General features: G+C 42.5%; 2 protein-coding genes across 5 annotated transcripts in view; both read right to left on the reverse strand.

Annotated features, from left to right (window-relative positions):
• Positions 1 to 1088: 1088 nt before the first annotated feature.
• Positions 1089 to 13044, reverse strand: cat (catalase). Of its 3 annotated transcripts, XM_090201543.1 has the most exons (12): positions 12141 to 12569; positions 11441 to 11655; positions 11027 to 11198; positions 8461 to 8571; positions 7341 to 7471; positions 5921 to 6025; positions 5462 to 5587; positions 5082 to 5273; positions 3882 to 4304; positions 2855 to 2962; positions 2563 to 2640; positions 1089 to 2163 (listed from the first exon to the last, which is right to left on the reverse strand). In XM_090201543.1, exons 2-12 carry the CDS (start codon positions 11471 to 11473, stop codon positions 2101 to 2103), a joined length of 1542 nt encoding a protein of 513 aa, XP_090057669.1. In that variant the 5' UTR covers positions 11474 to 11655; positions 12141 to 12569; the 3' UTR covers positions 1089 to 2100. The 3 variants fall into 3 exon arrangements, with proteins under 3 accessions (XP_090057669.1, XP_021419969.3, XP_090057667.1); XM_021564294.3 differs by lacking the exons at positions 11441 to 11655; positions 12141 to 12569 and adding an exon at positions 12657 to 13044; XM_090201541.1 differs by having other exon boundaries at positions 11441 to 12835.
• Positions 13045 to 13058: 14 nt separating this feature from the next.
• Positions 13059 to 17837, reverse strand: part of syt12 (synaptotagmin XII) — a 42326-nt gene continuing 37547 nt past the window's right edge. For both annotated transcript variants that reach the window (XM_021564319.3, XM_021564325.3), the window contains 4 exons: positions 17168 to 17383; positions 15690 to 15810; positions 15157 to 15290; positions 13059 to 14846 (listed from right to left, as the gene is read on the reverse strand). In XM_021564319.3, coding sequence (XP_021419994.1) covers positions 14673 to 14846; positions 15157 to 15290; positions 15690 to 15810; positions 17168 to 17383 — 645 coding nt within the window. In that variant the 3' untranslated portion in view covers positions 13059 to 14672. The remainder of the gene's footprint in view (positions 14847 to 15156; positions 15291 to 15689; positions 15811 to 17167; positions 17384 to 17837) is intronic.

Raw genomic sequence — 17837 nt, forward strand, 5'->3', positions numbered from 1 at the left:
CGATACGAAAGAGAGGTTGAACAGGCAGGTAATAGGGGTTGCAACAATGGCGGCGGATAGTTTTAGAAAGAGAGGGTCCAGATTGTCTAACCCAGCTGATTTGTACGGGTCCAGGTTTTGCAGCTCTTTCAGAACATCTGGATTTGGGTGAAGGAGAAGCTGGGGAGGCTTGGGCGAGTAGCTGCGGGGGAGGCGGAGCTGTTGGCCGGGGTTGGAGTAGCCAGGATGAAGGCATGGCCAGCCGTTGAGAAATGCTTATTGAAATGATTGATTATCATGGATTTATAAGTGGTGACCGTGTTACCTATCCTCAGTGCAGTGGGCAGCTGGGAGAAGGTGCTCTTGTTCTCCATATATATATATATATATATATATATATATATATATATATTTTTTTTTTAAACAGTTCTGATACCATGGCTTGCATGAATTGAGAGATGTTTAGTTTTTGATTAACTGACTAAGTTTAAACAAGTACATTATAAAGCAAAGTATAGGAAATATAAAACAAAGCTTACACATTCAACCACGACTTACATAAAATATGATCAACTGGTTAACGTGAAGAAAATAGTCAGACAATAGTCAGACAATGTAGGCCTACAGTTGAATTTGAATTGATGGAAACTAAGTATGAACCTGCTTGGAATGTTTTGTACAGATGGAATAGGTCATTGTCTGTGTTTACCCGTAGCTCAGTCTGTTGAGTGTCTTTGCAGTGGTATGCTTACTCTATAGTCATTGTCTTAACCACTGTCCTGTCTGTTTGTATTTGTAAATAATCTATTGGACCTAGATGGGGGAGGTAGGACTGAATGTCTTGAAATGCTGAGACCTAAAGACAAACCACCATTCACGACTTGAACAGCACCACAGATGATAACCTCGTGAAAATCCTTAATGTATTTACAAAGGACTATGGTTATTCAACACGGTTCCTTTTGTTCCAGCCCAGTAGAAACACTCCTCTACCAACAAGTCAAGGGCTCGATGAGTAGAATCAGCTGGAGTCCTGCGTTAGAACTAAAGTGTGCATACCCTGGAGTTAAGATAGGACTACTTTAAACCAGACACACTAAAACCACACATAGCATTGCCGTTGGATATATTAGCATAAATTGAAAGATCAAGCACTCAATAATGCATCTTATTTTGTGGTTCAAAGTTCACAATTGCATATTAATATAACAAATCACTTCAGACAGGCGATATGATGGGAAATGCTACCTAGCACAGAAACACTGTGGAGATTTGTGAGAAGGGATAAGGACTAAGATTTATCCTCAGTAAAAAGTAGTGGTTCTTGTTTCCCCAGCCCCAATTCAACCCAGCCCCTTTAGTGATTCAGAGTATGTACACAAAAAAAACACTAATATACAGAGGACATTTGGTACATGAGATTATTCATAAGTCATTGCAAACCCTTTATAATGCCATGGTGACTATGGATACGTTTCTAACCAAAAAGGCACTGCTGTGTTGGTTTGGCTGCGAGGACGATGACTTAAACATTCTTTCATGACTCAATCACAGTCACTCTCACCAATCGATGGCCGGCAACTATTTCTAATATAAACAAGGAATATGGTGTAGGCCTTAACACAGGAACACTTTTGAAGAGAACTTAAGTTTAAACTGAAAAAGAATTATGAATCTCATTCAAAAACATTGGTGGTTTGTTTAACTAGGATAAATGTCATTTTTTGCATATAGGCTAACAGATACCTCTATTAAGCTAACTATCAGGGCTTTGATGAAACATGGACACACAAACGATACATAATTGGGAAGAGATGGATCACTATACTGAAAATGGCATGAACATTTCAGACAGCAGGCCTGTATCTTTGACAGATGTAGTTTGGGGACAGATCTTCTCCCATAGGGCTGCAGTCTGACTACATACATTTCTGCGTGAACTTTGGCAAAATGGAGAGGAAACACGTTAGAACAATGTTGTAAGCAGCCTGAGGAATATTAAAATATGATCATTTCCCATTTCATTATCTATCGCATTCACGGACGGTTAGAAGTAGGATCTTGGATAGCAGGCTGGTAAGCGCAAAAGGTGGAACTGCCCCCCAGGTGGAAGTTAAGGCATCACATCTTGGAGGAGGCAGTGATGGCAGCTGCACCTCCACGGGTATACACTCTCACAGCATCCTGTGAGAGTGGGAGGAGACAAGGAGATTTGAGGCTATTAAAAAAATACAATCTTGTTTACGAGGGGTCCTGAGAGAAACAGTCACATACTAAATAGAAAGGAATAAAGAAAAAAGTACAAACTAAAAGTTCTACCTCAATACAATGTGTACAAAATTATTTAGTTAATGCAACTTTTGATGTTCATGAAGGATCTACAATATACTTAAAACTGCTCACGTAAATAATGCGACTACACTTTGATCTTTATTTTTCTCCAAATATTTCCTGAATTATTCCTATACACCTGCAACAAGCCAACTCAGATGTGCGAGTGTTTTTCCTACTTTGACTATACTGCATCATTGATGGGGGACGACATACGCGTTCGTGTCTGTTGACAGCAACAAATGGACTTACCTTCTTGGGCTCAGCATTGTTGAGTAGGGCCTGGACCCCGTTTCCATAGTCTGCATGCACAGCCATCAGGTTCTGAACCTGGAAAAACAGGGAGTGAGAGCAGAGAGAGAGAGGGTCCGAACAGTGTTGTTAGTGATGGCACTATACATTATTAAACATTACATTGCAAAGATGGCCTTTGTGGTAGTGAGGAAGATGATACCAACTATATAAACAGCCATAATTGCTGATACTAATGATGATGAAAGTGATGACTTAGACAATCTTAATGATGGTGATGATGAGAACACACCCAGCGTTTCTGGATGAAGACTTGGGCTCCCTTCAGGGCACCAGCCATATTCTGACAAAGCCTCTGGCGCTCCTCCTCGTTCAGCACCTTAGTGAAGAAGGTACGCACCTGCAATACATATACACAAAGGGTCAGGTACTGGTCACATACACCAATCAGCATTAAGAAACAATCAATAAAATATTTAATTTGATTATTTGTAATCATAAAGCATTTAATATGTATAATAACAACGATTTCTTTATAGGGTGTATCATTATTGGCCTTGCCAGTGTAGTGCACACAGCTCTGTGTGTAGTAAATTAACCTCGTGTCACATCAGCACAACCCCCTTTACCGGACAGGGAAGACATGAAAATGCTGGGGTTAGTGGAAAAGTGTGTTGTCGTTTTCCCTTGAAGCCGAGCTAACGATTCCGGATCACCGGCTTTAATCAGACTGATCCCACCAAGATCTGTCCTCTACAGCAGAAGCTAGCATTCCTCGTTCTGACGTGCACCACCCGGCATCAGTGCAAATCTCTGAGTCTATCGTCTCCCCCTTTGACAGTAACTAATGCATTGATACATTGGCATTAAGTGTAATGTGTAACTCTTTAGGTTGACATTCAGTAACTTCATGTTAGAACTGAACCACAACTGTCATTTTAAAATTGCTCACTGCACAACTCAGTCAATACTTTTTAGCAGTATGCGCCCGCATGACCTGTTAAGTACAAGCTTGGTTGTGTAAAGGTATCTCTATCCACAATTAGAGTATTGTTCTCTAGCAATTTGATAAACAAATGATTGAATTTACCCTGTGACCATTGATTCATGTATTGATATTTATTATTACATTTGTAGTTCAATGATTACTATTATTCTCAGTTCTGTCTTAAGTGTGTTATTGCTAAGATAACTCATGAGTCAGATATTCTTAAAATACAATGTTTGTCCAATAATCAACTGGTGTCATTCATAAAATATATTCATTCATAAACTTTAGTAATAACTTAACCAATATTTCCAACATACGGGTTCTCTACCTGTGTGACGTTATCGTCGTCAGTACTGTTGTAGCGGCCCACATCTGGGGACACCTTAAACCTGGTCTCCACGTGCTGGGGTTGGGTCTCTGGAGCACTGAAGCTGTTGGGGAAGTAGTTGGGAGCGCCAGCCTGGTTGTCCAACATGCACATGGGCCCGTCTCGCTGGTAGTTGGCCACACGGGTCCTGAAGGGGCAGTTGACGGGCAGCTGCAAGTAGTTGGCGCCCAGCCGGTGCCGGTGTGTGTCTGGGTAGGAGAACAGACGCCCCTGCAGCATCTTGTCAGGGCTGGGCTCGATGCCTGGGGGCATGTTGCTGGGGTCAAAGGCTAGCTGCTCGATCTCAGCAAAGTAGTTGGCAGGGTTTCTGTTGAGCACCAACCTCCCCACAGGAATGAGGGGGTACTCCTCGTGAGACCACACCTAAGGAGTAAGAGAGAAGTGTAGCTACCTCGCATGCCAACCAAGGTGCATGGACGTGCAAACAAATTCCATGAACATGTAGGCTTGCATGACCCCCTAAAATTTATTATTTTCACCTAATAATTATCCTGACTAAATAACAGCTGAGAATCAGTTGCCAATCATACTAATGCTCACAGATGCTATGACACCATAACAGATATCAGACCACTGTCAGATCTTTCAGTGTTTATGTTGAGGAAGTCCCCCCTCTTGTGGAAAAGCCAGAGTACTGCCAATGTCTGGATAATTCTGGGAATGTGTTTTTATGGCAGGTTTAAATGGCTCAGAAAGTACAAAGACATCAGGTATTGCCGTCACATTCTTTCAAAACCAAGGGAACATATTGATAAATGTTAGGGAATGCACCTACTATAAAGAGAGTGATTCCCACATAACTTATGAAAAATAAAGCTGCAATATCTAACTTTTTGGGCGACCCGACCAAATTTACATAGAAATTGAGTTCTAAATTGTTCTTTCTCATTGAAAGTAAGTCTAAGAAGTGGTAGATCTGTTCTATATGCGCTACTTCTATGCTGCCCGTTCTTGCGTATTTCCTTTTGGTTTAGTACACCAGCTTCAAACACCTGAAAATACTATATTTTTGGTTATGGAAAATATATATCACAGTGGTTTAGATGGTACAATGATTCTCTACACAATGACTACTTGCTTTGTCAAACTTAAATTAGGCAAATGGCGGAGAGATTACTGCTTATTGCATCTCTAAGGTACCTTAGTCAGGTCAAAGGGGTTCCACTGGAACTTCTCTGCCTGCTCAAAGGTCATGACCTGGATGTAAAAGGACCAGGAGGGGAAGTTGCCGTTGGCGATGGAGGTGTAAAGGTCTCGGATGGCGTAGTCCGGGTCGGTGGAAGCCAGGTGCTCGGCATCCTCAGGTTTCATGTTCTTGATGCCCTGGTCGGTCTGTGATGTGAAGGTTGCTATGGGTTACTATGAATCCTGTCCCAATTTCTCCATCTACGTTTCCTTCTTTCCCACCATTACCCTCTTGTATCCTTCAGGTAATTAGGTACAGTTGACTCCTCTATCCATTTAAGTGTAGGGCATTTCACTTGTCCTGTACACTACATTATTTTTAATTGTGCTTTGACCTTGTAATGGAACTTGCAGTAGACAGGCTGACCCTCGGCGTTGACCAGCTTGAAGGTGTGGGAGCCGTAGCCGTTCATGTGGCGGAAGCCGTCAGGCAGACCACGGTCACTGAACAGGAAGGACACCTTCACAGAGACGAGAACAAATAGAAGACCATGAACAAAGACACATATTCAGTCATTAGCAACTGAGCTATTGTAAGAAAATAAGATCTAGAAAAACGTAAGTATATAAGGATGATGTAATAATCTGATCAGGAAAGGGATGCATTCGCAGCACCCACCATTCCTAGACATAAATGGCATAGCTATGAAGTTGTTAATGGCATGTTGTTACTAAAATGTGGCTTAGTGTGGGGTGAAATCAGAAAATATGATGTCAGAAAACCATCCATCGATCTATCGTGTGCGCGTGCATGTAAAGGTCTGGTTGCAGGTAGAGAGGAGCAACTACAGCACCTGATGCATACACTCAGGCCGCAGGCTCCAGAAGTCCCACACCATGTCTGGGTCCTTTAGGTGAGTCTGGGGGTTGCGCTTCTGAGAGTGGATAAAGGATGGGAACTGCACAGACAAAGGGATATCAGAGAGATGCGGTATTGGTAAATATCATACGGGGAAATTAACTGATGTATAGCACCATATCACATAATATCCACCCATACACACAAAACATCTTGGTCTCACACACCACCCTGAATCTTGGCCAGGCGCACAGCCACGCACACTACACCATGAACCTTGGCCACGGTAACACACACTACACCCTGAACCTTGGCCACGGTAACACCCTGAACCTTGGCCACAGTAACACACAACGCCCTGAACCTTGGCCACGGTAACACACACACACACACACTACGCCCTGAAACTTGTCCACGGTAACACACACACACACACACACTACGCCCTGAACCTTGGCCACGGTAACACACACATACTACGCCCTGATCCTTGGCCACGGTAACACACACACACTACGCCCTGAAACTTGGCCACGGTAACACACACACACACACACACACTACGCCCTGAACCTTGGCCACGGTAACACACACACACACACTACGCCCTGAACCTTGGCCACGGTAACACACACACACACACTACGCCCTGAACCTTGGCCACGGTAACACACACACACACACACACACACACTACGCCCTGAACCTTGGCCACGGTAACACACACATACTACGCCCTGAACCCTGGCCACGGTAACACACACATACTACGCCCTGATCCTTGGCCACGGTAACACACACACTACACCCTGAACCTTGGCCACGGTAACACACACACACTACACCCTGAACCTTGGCCACGGTAACACACACACACACACACTACACCCTGAACCTTGGCCACGGTAACACACACACACACACACACTACACCCTGAACCTTGGCCATGGTAACGCACACACACACACACACTACACCCTGAACCTTGGCCACGGTAACGCACACTACACCCTGAACCTTGGCCACGGTAACACACACACTACACCCTGAACCTTGGCTACGGTAACACACACACACTACACCCTGATCCTTGGCCACGGTAACACACACACACACTACACCCTGAACCTTGGCCATGGTAACGCACACACACACACACACACACACACTACACCCTGAACCTTGGCCACGGTAACGCACACTACACCCTGAACCTTGGCCACGGTAACACACACACATACACTACACCCTGAACCTTGGCTACGGTAACACACACACACTACACCCTGATCCTTGGCCACGGTAACACACACACACACTACACCCTGATCCTTGGCCACGGTAACACACACTACACCCTGGACCTTGGCTAGGCACATAGGCTCAATTTTGACTCACACGTGCCTGGACTCACCAGCATGGCATCCCTGATAAAGAATATGGGGGTGTTGTTGCCAGTAAGGTCCCAGTTGCCCTCTTCAGTGTAGAACTTGACTGCAAAGCCACGTGGGTCTCTCACTGTGTCGGCTGAGCCCGATTCCCCAGCTACATGTGTTAGATACAAAATATATGACAATTAGAAACTCACAGTTTAAACAAGACATAATTTACAAACGGGGAAAAAATGACATTGTCTATTTTCTGGAATTTATTCAATAATGTATTGAAGAAACATCACCGTCTTTTTGGATGTTGTAATTGCTGAGTAATTTAAATGTTGCCTTTATTTTGTATTAATTTCAAAAACCCAAGAAATGCCAAACATTGCTGAAAAAGCTAGAGTCAAGTCAATTCAATAGAAAAGAGATTCCAGGGAACTTTAGGTGGGTTCAGGGAGCCTATATGTTTCTAGGACATGTAGGCTAACTGTATCAAAGTATTCATCCAAATTGTTCACGGAGTTTGTCTTTTCTTTGGACTCCCAGCTAATTTAATTCCTGTAAAGAGCAGTTTTCCCACTGAGGCTTTGGGTCAGGGTTAGTGATGGACACTTGCACATCAAGGTTACTACACTACGGACTGCTCGTCACTTGACAGCATCAATCATGTAGACAACACCATTTTCTCATGGGGCTCTTGCACAAGCTGTTTGAATAGCTCTGGCAGGAGACAACTGTCCAGGCATCCGCTATGCGCGTTACTAGAGCTGTTAAAAGAATGTTATTTGGTCAAATTAGGAATTTTCAATTTGTCAGAAGTTAACATGAACTCAGTCTAGGATTCTTCTGATATCGGCAAACATTGCTTTTGCAGACAATCATAACCAGAGGCAATGACTAAAAGCATCATAAACAAGCTAATATTGGAAGCAAATACATACTACATGATACAGTTCTTCTTTACACATGTTCTTGAGGAAACAAGTAAACGTGTTTGTAGCAGTTTTATGGAAAAGCTGGAGGGAGCAACCGCAATACAATTTTACTATGTAAGTTTTGATTAAATACCAGGAAAGTGTGGGATAATTTTTTATTTAAAAAAAAAAATGTCATGTAGACTAATGTAACCAGTAGGAAAGCGGTGGTGTGTCTTACCCACGGTGGAGAAGCGGATGGCGATAGGTGTGGTCTTTCCCACATGCTCAAACACCTTGGCCTTGCAGTAGCGAGAGATGTCATGTGTCACCTCAAAGTACCCGAACGCTCCTGTTGAGGAAGAGGCAGTACATGGTCAGTTACCGTTGTCTTTTGTGTTAGCTAGTTAGATATATACATTTTTGTTCCCTTATCGAAGTTGCCAAAAAAGTATTGTCATTGAAACCAGACGCCAGTCTCTGCTGTTGCCAAGGGTCGTTTTCCCGAGACTAGAGATGGCACAGCTAGTTAGGCTAATGTAAATGGTCACTCCTAATTTAAAACCAATGTATATTTACGGTCATTGTAGGCAGTGCAAAGCAAAGTTACTTGTGTAACCCCGGTTCTCTGATAATATGAGTATGATGTATCACTATGGAGATTCGCCAGGATCACCAACTCTAGGAAGGACCTACTGTATCAAAAGCATATGCTGGAGACACAGGTAGAGTGGCAAATGAGGTGAGCCCCTCACTTCCTTATAAGGCACTCTCTCATTCTCTGGTCCTTCTCAAGCATGCTTCTCTTCCTCGCGCCCTTGCCAGCAAGGGAATGCGGTGATACATCTCACCTCATTATCAGAGAACAGGGTTTACAAAAGTTACCTTAAGTTCTATCAAATACTTGTTTCGATGCATCATGATGGGGATATGGCCAACTCCAGTATCGCAAAACATTCTCTGAAGCCACAATAGTCCAAACATTAGCAACCTTCAAGAGGCTTCAAGAATCTTGCTAGTGAGGGGTTTGTCCTATGAGCTCTTAGCTTCCCTGAGGCATGCGGGTACCACCGGGAATTGCTTTACCGCGGCTGAATGACACCGGTCTCTTCTCGTTGTATAGGTCCCTTAACGGGCACGGAGGAGCCCAAACTCCAATGGAGACCATGAGGGGAATGGGTCGAGGATATCCATGACCTCGCTAGGTTGCAGGAAGCTGAGCTTCAGCTTTCGCTGTTGGCTTGGAGGCGAAAGGGGCTATCGAGATAGATGCTTGTTTAAACCTCAGACCTGCCCCAGTTAGCAATGCTCACAGGACTCAGGGTCATAAAGTGCCTCTTGGGCATGTTCCTTTCCCAGGAAATTGATGCATAGGTGGGTATCCTTCCCAGCAATCATGGAATCACAAGTGCAAGAACGTGGGGATCCGAGTGCTGGGCTTGGCTCGTCCTGGGATACCAAAGGCCATTGTGAGGAACAAGGCTTGCTTGGAGGAAAAAGCAACACCAGTTGTAAGAACAACGAGTAGACTGCGTAGGCTAGCTAGTTAGAAGCCTTGCAGCTGGTGGCTAGCAAACGGTTGCTTGTGTAAACAGTGTTACGAGCTAGATAGTTAGAAACCTTGCGGCTTTCTCGTTATAAGGAAGTGAGGGATCTCCCCTCCTTCGCCACTACCTCCTTGTCTGCAACAGAAGCTTCTGACAGGTCCTTCCAAGAGTTGGTGATCCTGGCGAATCCCCATAGTGATACATCAAAACGAGAGAACCACTGAACTTGTCATTAGACAAAATGAGGTGAGGCTATATTCAACTTCACAAACAAATGTGCTGCCTTCACCATGTTGTGTACACATCCCTTGGAAGATTAGTGCGTAAACACCTGCAAATAAAGCCATACATGTGGTGCACTTTACCCCTCGTGTAGTGGGCCAATAGATTGTCACATGATCATGGTCTTTATAATATTAGACTGGAGAGCTGTTTACAGTTGGCTTTTTGGCGTAGGCCCACAATTGATAACTAGATGTCTAGGACAGGGTAGTGGTTCTCCAACCAATACGTGAAGCTCCACTATTAAGTAAAACATCTAGTGGTGTTTGACTGCCTCTCCAGCTCTGTCATTTCTGCTTGTCTAAACAGTTTGACACATATACTGAACAAAAATATAAACGCAACATCTAATGTCTTGGTCCCATGTTTAATGAGCGCAGAAAGAAAAGACCCACATTTTTCCACGCACACAAAATGCTTATTTTTTTGGCACACAATTGTTTACATCCCTGTTAGTAAGTATTTCTCCTTTGCCAAGATAATCCATCCACTTGACAGGTTTGGCATATCAAGAAGCTGATTAAACAGCATGATCATTACACAGGTGCACCTTGTGCTAGGGACAATAAAATGCCACTAACGTGCAGTTGTCACACAATGCCACGTCTCAAGTTTTAAGGAAGCGTGCAATTGGCATGCTGACAAGACGAATGCCCACCACAGCTGTTGCCAGAGAATTGACTTAATTTCTCTACCAACGTCATTTTAGAGAATTTGGCAGTATATCCAACCGGCCTCACAACAGCAGACCATGTGTATTCAACAGCATATCTGCATACCAACAGCATATCTGTATTCCCTGTCATGTGAAATCCATAGATTAGGGCCGAATGAATTTTTTAAAATTTACTTATATTAACTATAACTAAGTAAAATATTTGAAATTGCTGCATGTGCGTTTATATTTTTGTTCAGTATATATTGCATTGATGCCAATCAGTGCCTGTCTTAAATTCATTGGTAGTGCTGGACACCCACCGCCTCCCTTGGCGTGCACCACCCTCTCTGGGATGCGCTCACGGTCGAAGTGTGACATCTCATCTATGAACGGGGTGTCCTGCACCAGGAGGGGCCCCTGGGGACCTGTGGTCATTATATTCAGCTTGTCCCCTACCGGGTGACCAGCCCCTGTGGTCAGGGTGTCTGGCCTCTGAAGGGAAAGCAATGGAATAGACATTATACATAGCGAAGACATTGAATGATCAAATGCTTTTTATTTTTACCTTTATTTAACTAGGCAAGTCAGTTAATTAACAACTAATTCTTATTTACAATCACAGCCTCATTGCTTCATTCATGTTATTTATTGTTACAATTCAATATTGGCCAATTCAGATATAAGAAATGTATGCCTTTCCTAAGCACCTCTCAATAGTTGGTATTCAGATTTACCTTATGCAGGTGCGTAACGGGCTTTGCAGGCATGGTTCCCTTGCACGCTCGGAATACATTTATACCCCTTTTTCATGATTACGAACTTGTCTTATCGCTGCAACTCCCCTTATCGCTGCAACTGACTGGGCAGTCATTCATTTTGATTCCGGACCGATTCAATCAGTTCCGGACCCCGGAAGAGGCCCGCTCCTGGGCCGATTCCTAATTTCTAGCTGGGTATATGGCGAATGAAAGAAAGCCATGTGTTTACTTGGTCTCATCACAGACAACTTTAGCATTTTAGCTAACTTGAAACTTCTTATTAATTTATATCTACTTGTCATACGAAATGGGTGATTGACATCCACAAAGTAATGCATACCATAACAAAGATAACATATCATAGAGGAAGGCCTTACAAATTGTCAGACTCCAGCCACCCTAGTCATAGACTGTTCTCTCTGCTACCGGACGGCAAGCGGTAACGGAGCGCCAAATCTAGGTTCAATGGGCTTCTAAACAGCTTCTACCCCCAAGCCATAAGACTCTTGAACATCTAGTCAAATGGCTACCCAGACTATTTGCAGTGCCCCTCCCCTCACACCACTGTTACTCACTGTTGTCATCTATGCATAGTAACTTTAATAACTCTACCTACATGCACATACTACCTCAACTAACCGGTGCCCCCGCACATTGACTCTGCATCAGTACCCACCTGTATATAATCTCGCTATTGTTATTTTACTGTACCTACTACACCTGTTGTATTCGACGCATGTGACTAATACAATGTGATACTAAATGAGTTGCCGACGCCGCGCTTTCCTGATCGTGGCATAGCCGCGTTCCGCCTAGAGAGAAGGTAATGAACGTCTAATCAGATCATTGTGGCTAGAAGTATTCTATTCCAAAAAAACAAATGCAAGAGCTCAACCTGCAAGTGCTAAGCGGACGTTAGCTAACAGCAGCCATCTAACAATTCCTGACCCCCCTCCCCATGCACAACCAGAAATGAATTACAATTCTAACACAAATGTGACTTTGTACGAAATGTTGTGGAATTGTATAGTGCCAGGGTTCTTAAATGATAGTAAATGTGCTAACTGTCGAGCTAGGTGACACGAATAGGACCCTGGGCGACCTCTCACCCATTTCACAACAAACTCCCCTTGCGTCAACTGCGCAACATCATCGTCGCGTCTATATACATGAATCATCGAAATGGACAAACCTGAGCGCTTCGGCCCTCTTTCCATAGCTTCATTTGATCGGTTGCTTTCCCTCTAAAATCAGCCATCGTGAAGGCAAAACTTTAAACCACAAATGCCTGAAAAATGGATATGTTTGCCAGCTAAATAGCAGAGTTGATGTACTTTGTACGGCTTGGCTCCTCCTCCTTGGCCAACGGGTATTCATTCCGTCGATTCAGTTGCGAAACGTTTCTTAAACGGAGGCTAACGAAACGGGACATCTCAACATATTTCCAATAGAAATTCTCGTTTTAGTTTGGACTAATAACCTAGCTACTTTCGAACCAAAGGGCAACAAAGGGAGCGACAAAAGGGAGAGATAAAGGGAAATAAGCAGGAGGATAACAAAATCATAGATAGCACAAACATGTTAAACCAGGCCATTTGTTGCAACTCTTATATTTGAAACAATGTTTACACAATACACATATTTGGTGGCACAACCGTAACTAGTGCTAAACAAGTGCATGCATGGCATTGATCACAAAATGCAAATGCTCACTGTAGGCTAAATGAAAATATTGCTTCAATAATGAATTTGGCACAGTAGGAAATATTGCATCACATTGTTGATTGTGGAATGCAAAGGAGTGGTAAGGAATGGTTGCCCAGATGCAGCATTTAACAAGCGTCTTGTTAGAATTTTTGTTGAGGTTATTGAGTGACAATACTGTATTTTGTGCCTTTAAACGCATGGATAGTTTTACACTGAATTAATAAAAATCACATTTGCCAGGTAATAAGGGCGATCTGACCTGTTTATACAATGCAAGGGGAGGTCACTTGTTAATTCACATTCTGTTGTACAAACATTATTGCCAAATTGTTACAGATAGCAAATAAAGGTCTTCATTGCACCCCCCTCACAATGCAACCAAGTAAAATAATCAGTTACATCCAAGTCAACAGTAATGGTTGTCGAGGTCAACATCGATAAAGCCCATTTTAGTATTTTATGCATTCACCTAGATAATATGGTGCTCTTACTCCTAAAGAGAGTCCAGAAGGTTATGTTTAGCAGTTTAAAGACGATAGAGGATCAAATGGGTAAAACTGACCACTAAATGCATCCACAAACAATTATTACACGTCTATAAGGGCTACATAAGCATGAGATATGGCTTCATTGTGGAATGCATTGGGTGACATACCTTTTAATACATAGTAAATAGTAAATTGATCTACTGAATTAATATTCACCTGATAATGTGTTTGTGTAACTCTAGTATTGGCTTTTTGATGATTATGAATATGCAATGAAAGTGCACACTAATTATCAACATAATACCATAATAATACATATTCATATTTGAATGAATACAACTAAAACAAAGCAGTTGTACATTATTTACATTCCTAACTCTGTTTTATCAGAATGACATTGCAACTTGTATTGCATTTATTATGATACAAATCGTACAATGCAACAAGTTATAGTACCTATATACCTGTTAGGTCAGATTTGGGCACCCTGTTACAATTGCTACAAATTACAATTGATATCACCTGGATTTGAGAACCTGGATTTTAAAAAGCACAAGAAGATATGATACATACCAAAAACCATACTAGGAAAAGTTTGTCACTCTCACATTTTACAAATGATCACAAGCAAATCTGATAAAGCTTACCACGCCACCTGCCAATTAGTCTCCCATACCACTAGGTGCAGAGTAAGACTGGTTTCAAAAGACAAATGACTAGTTTCCTGAAAAAAGAAGCTATTTTACCCCTTCCTTTTTTATTCTCCCTATCTGGAGGACAGTAAAATAGTACTACAGTAGGCACCATGCAAAGAGGAGTGACCGGCAGGGTCGGGATCAACTCCAATCCAATTCGTTCAATTTAGGAAGTGGAAAATCCTCCTTGAAAATAAATGGCACTTTTTCAATTCTCAAACTGAAATCTCAATGTATCCCCTGAATGGAGTGAGTTGAAATGGAATTGAGCCCAACCCTGGTGACCGGAGGTATGGTACAGAGGGAGATGGAGGGGTACTAGGTCCTCCGCAGAGGGTGCCACATGGACACAGGTTTCCTCAGTGTTGCCAACATCTGGTTCCAGTGGGTGATGCCCATGCCACTCGCCTCGGGTCCGATAATCACGTGACCCACGTTCTCGCCCCTGCCGTCATCGGTGCCCTCCGCCACTGTGATCCTCAGGGAGAGTTCCTGAAGAGGGAGCACAGTGTCAGCACCAGTCCCAATATAGTACAGGGCAATCCTCTTATAGTAATCAAATCAGTACAGGACAATTTGATCACTATAAACGGTTGAGCACTAGAACTGTATTCACTATAAGATTAGTGCACTTTAGTACTCCAGAGTGGGTCAACAATGAAGCCTATGTGGTTGACAGTGGTAATGCAGTCTAACAACAACGGCTCAACCAAAATAGCACCATTAAGTCAAATTTAATTTGACTAAACAATCCTTTCAGCTGTCTATTCCCTACCATGGTACCATCCCTTCCCAGTGTCACCTGTAAGACGACAGCAGGCACAGAGAATATCATGGCTTCGTTGAAGATGGGGTTGGTGTCGTCTCTTTTCATGGAGGTCTTCTTCTTACTGATTTTCTTACCATCTTGCAGAAGGTACACTTTGACAAAGGGATCTGTTAACGGAGAGATTGTGACAGCTTTGTTCACAAACAATTGAAATACCAAGAGTGTCATCCGAAATATTAGTCTGTGTGTGTAGACAGCGAGAAAAGTAAAACAAAAAAAGAGATGTTTTAACCCATGCGACCATTGTTCTTCAGATTTAACTTTGCATGTTAGCATAATGGAGGTAAAGTGATGGTAAATATTTCATTTGATGAAAATCTACCCACATTTTGAGACATTCAGTCTTAAATTCTAATGATAATTGGGGCAAATCACTTTGCAAAAAGCCAAATAGAAAGATAAATTGTTGAATGACTGGGTAATATATAGTATTAATGTGAATAGGTGCTCACACATGATGCAATATAGAGACAAACATAAGAGCTAAAGCTGTGAAGTAGTGTCACCTGCTGTGGTTTTGTCATTGGTCCACACAAGGTTCTTTGCTTTGGCCACCACCACTGTAAGGCGCTCAGCGGTGGGCAAGTAGCTGAGAGACAGCAGAATCTCCCCAACTGCATCCACGGCCTAAAGACAACACAAGCCAAAAGAGGCAATTATTGCACACTGCACAGATACGACAGCCACTGACGATTCTATAAAAATCAAACTGTTTACATGATTTCATCCTCAGAAAGCCACCTTTCTCCATGTCTCATGTTCCGCTTCATGCCATCAGCACCTTTAAAACGTAACATTTGATATGCTTTATTACCATTACAAAAATCACATGACACACGTGTGATCAAATCATGTGAACATTTTCAAATGAGAAAAAAAATATTCACATTAGAAATGTTCACGAGTCAGACGTGGTTTTTTCATGTGTTTTTCCTTCGTGAAAAATAATTTCCCCACGTGACATTTTGTTTTCATGTTTACTTTTCACAGGTTTATTTTCACCACTTCCTGCTACATCTGGTCTTCCATCCAGTGACTGAGTAGGACCAACCCTGCTTAGCTTCAGAGGCAAACCAGCAGTGGGATGCGGGGTGCTATGGTGCTGGAATGAAGTTGCCAACATTTTCAGCAAAATCAAAGACCAGGGTAACATAACCAAAGATTGAGATAATTGCAGGAAAGAGGGGAGGTGTTTTATTTAATTGCATTATCTTCTTCTTTTCTTTTAACCGAAAACTATTTTTTTTGTATCCATTTACAATTCATTTGCTCTCGCATTTCAAAATGATTTCCTTGCAATATTTTGTTTTTCTATCAATACTTTTGGGTTTATGTTTTTCTTTCAATATCATTATTTTTGTTTGCAATACTAATAATTTTGTTCTTGACTTCAGAAGTCTTGCTTGATATTAATGGCACAAAAGTAACTCACTGGAGGACTGCAACATATAATAAGACTTTTACTCTATTAAAGATGTTTAAAGCGGCAATCCTTAACTGAAACATTAGCAAAGTGTACTCCCCGCCACAGTTTCAGTAAACAGCTGAGGGATGGGGCTGGAGAAATGCAACCACTCAAATCCATACACTATGGATGCAAGGCCTGACTATCAAAATTATAGTTTAAACCATGTTTTTAGGCTATACAGTGACACCATGTTTTCACCTCATAGGTGAAAAGGTGGTGTTAACATGATAACTCTAAATGTAATACATGTATAAATATGGTTTCACATGTGAAATTTAAGCTCAACATGTGAAAACTGCTATTTCACATGTGAAACTGCAAAATGGACACGTGTTTTGTTGTTGTAAGGGTAGACAGATGATAGATAATGGGAGAGACAGGAGGAGAAGGTCAAATGGGCAGTGGGCCAGATTCCAACCCACGCCGACGCTGAGACATGTGTGCTGTAGGCGGCAGGCCATAGGCCGTCAGCACCTTAAGGCAATACTACAATCAACGCAAAGGTGCGGATTTTACCTTGTTAACATCTTGCAGGTAGAGCCAGGCATTGAAGGGTCTGATAGAAAGGTCCAGGTCAGACAGCTTGAGCTCTGCTAGGCCGGCGCTGATGTTCCTCTCCTCAGCGTCGATGCCGAATGCAGCGAAGCGCAGGCTGTTCTCCTCCAGACAAGATGGATCCAGGGCTATGGAGAAACGCTCGTCGAACACGACTGTGAAAGCATTCCTCTGGACCTGCATCACAATCCAAACATTTTAGTGAGCTAGTTGTAGATCTGAATTATGTCAAACAACACAACAAACAGGTCAGCCGGTTAGTTTATAAACATTATTACTAACAGTGAAATACTTACTTACAGGCCCTTCCCACCAACGCAGAGACAAAAATATTAACACGAGGAACACATTCAAAATGAGTAACGATAACTTGACTATATATACGGGGTACCAGTACCGAGTCAATGTGCAGGGGTACGAGGTAATTGAGATAGATACAGTATGTACATATAGGTAGGGGTAACGTAACTAGGCAAAAGGATAGATAATAGACAGCAGCGTATGTGATGACTCAAAAGAGTTAGAGCAAAAGGGGTCTATGCAGATAGTCTGGGTAACTATTTGGTTAACTATTTAGTCGTCTTATGGTTTGGGGCTGTTAAGGGTCCTGTTGGTTCCAGACTTGGTGCAT

This window comes from Oncorhynchus mykiss, chromosome 2 (genome assembly GCF_057628025.1).
Source record: "Oncorhynchus mykiss isolate SJ-2025 chromosome 2, ASM5762802v1, whole genome shotgun sequence".
Classification (NCBI taxonomy): Eukaryota; Metazoa; Chordata; class Actinopteri; order Salmoniformes; family Salmonidae; genus Oncorhynchus; species Oncorhynchus mykiss.

Bases quoted from the DNA above. Each gene is read 5' to 3' on its own strand.
- cat (XM_021564294.3), bottom strand. From the start codon at position 12,722: ATGGCTGATTTTAGAGGGAAAGCAACCGATCAAATGAAGCTATGGAAA. The intron at 8,572-11,026 runs GTGGGTGTCCAG...CTTCCTCAACAG, and splicing joins GGTGCACGCCAAGGGAGGCG to GAGCGTTCGGGTACTTTGAG. The intron at 5,274-5,461 runs GTCAAAGCACAA...TTCACATCACAG, and splicing joins ACTGCAAGTTCCATTACAAG to ACCGACCAGGGCATCAAGAA.